This window comes from Penaeus japonicus, unplaced genomic scaffold (assembly GCF_977035675.1).
Source record: "Penaeus japonicus unplaced genomic scaffold, GWHDUDI00000001_assembly GWHDUDI00000039, whole genome shotgun sequence".
Taxonomy (NCBI): Eukaryota; Metazoa; Arthropoda; class Malacostraca; order Decapoda; family Penaeidae; genus Penaeus; species Penaeus japonicus.
This window is the reverse complement of record NW_028234441.1, coordinates 2,425,095-2,427,078: the sequence shown is the minus strand read 5'-3', so window position 1 is coordinate 2,427,078 and position 1,984 is coordinate 2,425,095. Positions and strand designations below refer to the sequence as shown.

The following is a 1,984-nucleotide window of genomic DNA, read 5'->3' as shown; positions in this document are numbered from 1 at the left end:
GGACTGAGGGAGAGATGAAGGCTGAAGCCTCGGTGGTTTCAGGGGCCCAGATGGGTTTCGGACCTAAGCCAGCACCTCTTTGCGGTTCAATTTTAGGAATCCATTCATCGTCCGATTCCGATCCTGGCGTCACCTCGGCCCTCTCCGATGACGCCTTCTCTCCCCGAGCGGCTGAAGGATGGGTCGGAGGCCGTATGTAGCGTGGGCGTGGACTTGGCTTACTGGCACCTCCCACAGTCTCGTTGCGATACGGGCGGCGATACCGCACCCGACGGCCGCGGGGTCGCAGGTTGAAGGTCAGACGGCGAGGGGAGTTGGAGACAGACGGATGGGGCGAGGAAGCGAGGGGAGGCGAGGGGGATACGGTTGGGGGAGGGGGCAGAGGGGACACGGCCAAAGGGGGGGCCGATGTTGGGGACTGCAGCTGGTGGGGGGAGAAAAAAAGAACAGATTAGTTGACGGTCTGCAGGAAAACGAAAAAAAAAGTCATTATTATCAAATTGATACAGATGACTTGAAATACAAATGAGAAAAGGAGAAAACAGAAGGAAAGAGATAGAGAGAGAGAGAGAGAGAGAGAGAGAGAGAGAGAGAGAGAGAAGGGGAGAGAAAGAGATAAAGCATTATGTAAAAGAAAGTGTCTCACCAACGCTATGTTGAAAGGAATCGGCTGGCTTTTGTTGCTAACAGAGAGTGACTGCTGTGACGGAGCATGTCGGCCACCCCCGCCCTGCGCTGTGTGCTGTGATGCCTTTTGGGTATCTCTATCCCGAGGTGACAGTATCTGCAGCACGCTCTGTTCCGGCTGCGTTCGCCTTTGCTGTTGCTGTGATGGCTTTAGACGCCGTGGCCAATGCTGTGTCTCCACTGCAAGCAGCTGCGAATCATTCTGTGCAGCAGCTGGAGCTTCGTGCGGCTGCTGCACTGAATGTTCGCGCTGTTCCGCAGCCAACTGGTCGATCGGAGAGTCTTGGGGGAACTGTTGCTGCACACCATCCCCTTCTGCAACACACGATGCAAATGCTGTGCGGGAAAGAAAGGAAATAGGGGTGAGAAATTTAAAGATGAAAAGGGAAAACGAGGGCAAAGGGATTGAAGGAATCAAGAAAAGAAATTAAAGGAAAAAGAGAAAGAAGGGATAAAGTAACGCGTTCATTATGATAACGGAACATCTGTTCATATTTCCTTATGTATTATAAAAAATCTTGATGTATATGTTATATATATATATATATATATATATATATATATATATATATATATATATATTGATATATTATATATATATGTATATATATATATATATATATATAATATATATATATATATATATATATATATATATATATAATATATATATATATATATATATAATTATATATATATTTGCATACACACACACACAGACGTCTACGTATGTACGTATGTATGTATATATGTATGTATGTATGTATGCATGCATGCATGTATGTATGCAATTGATGAACTTTCTATAAAATATACATACCTGAAATGGTAATCAAACATTTGAAAAATCGCATTTTCCTAATCAACTATTTCTCCTGGTAATGTATTAGATATTCACTAAACTTTTTAATGGTAATTTGAAACTGGACATAGAGAGAGTACATAACATAATCCATATGTTGGTTTTCTGTCCATTTTGAAACCAGTTTAAGGAATATAAAAAAAAAAACTGCAGAAGCGAATGCAGGATTTTCTGTAAACTTAACCCCAGTAAAACACTATCATATTCCACAGACAAGAGACGGATAACGTTCTGTCGATGCTTGAAAGATATAAGACCGGCAATCCATGTGCGCCCGGCATTATATAGCCTCGGATCCCTTCGGAAACCCATGCGGAGAGCAAACAAAAGAAAAGCGGGAAGCGCAAAGGAGAGAAAGTTCTCATGAATAGAAGTTCATTTTTCGTTTTGTTTTTTTCTCTTCGTTTTCTTGGAAGTTTCCTGTTCTTCTGCCTA

The 1,984-nt window shown here is 42.8% G+C and overlaps 1 protein-coding gene across 1 annotated transcript in view; it reads right to left on the bottom strand.

Moving 5' to 3' along the window:
• Window positions 1-1,778, bottom strand: part of LOC122246310 (uncharacterized) — a 3,471-nt gene extending 1,693 nt beyond the window's left edge. The window contains exons 1-3 of the mRNA XM_043004822.2: window positions 1,508-1,778; window positions 647-1,023; window positions 1-424 (exon numbers count right to left, since the gene is read on the bottom strand). The exon at window positions 1-424 is cut by the window's left edge and continues 1,693 nt beyond it. Of these exons, the coding sequence (XP_042860756.2) occupies window positions 1-424; window positions 647-1,023; window positions 1,508-1,541 (835 nt within the window). The 5' untranslated portion in view covers window positions 1,542-1,778. The remainder of the gene's footprint in view (window positions 425-646; window positions 1,024-1,507) is intronic.
• Window positions 1,779-1,984: the final 206 nt, after the last annotated feature.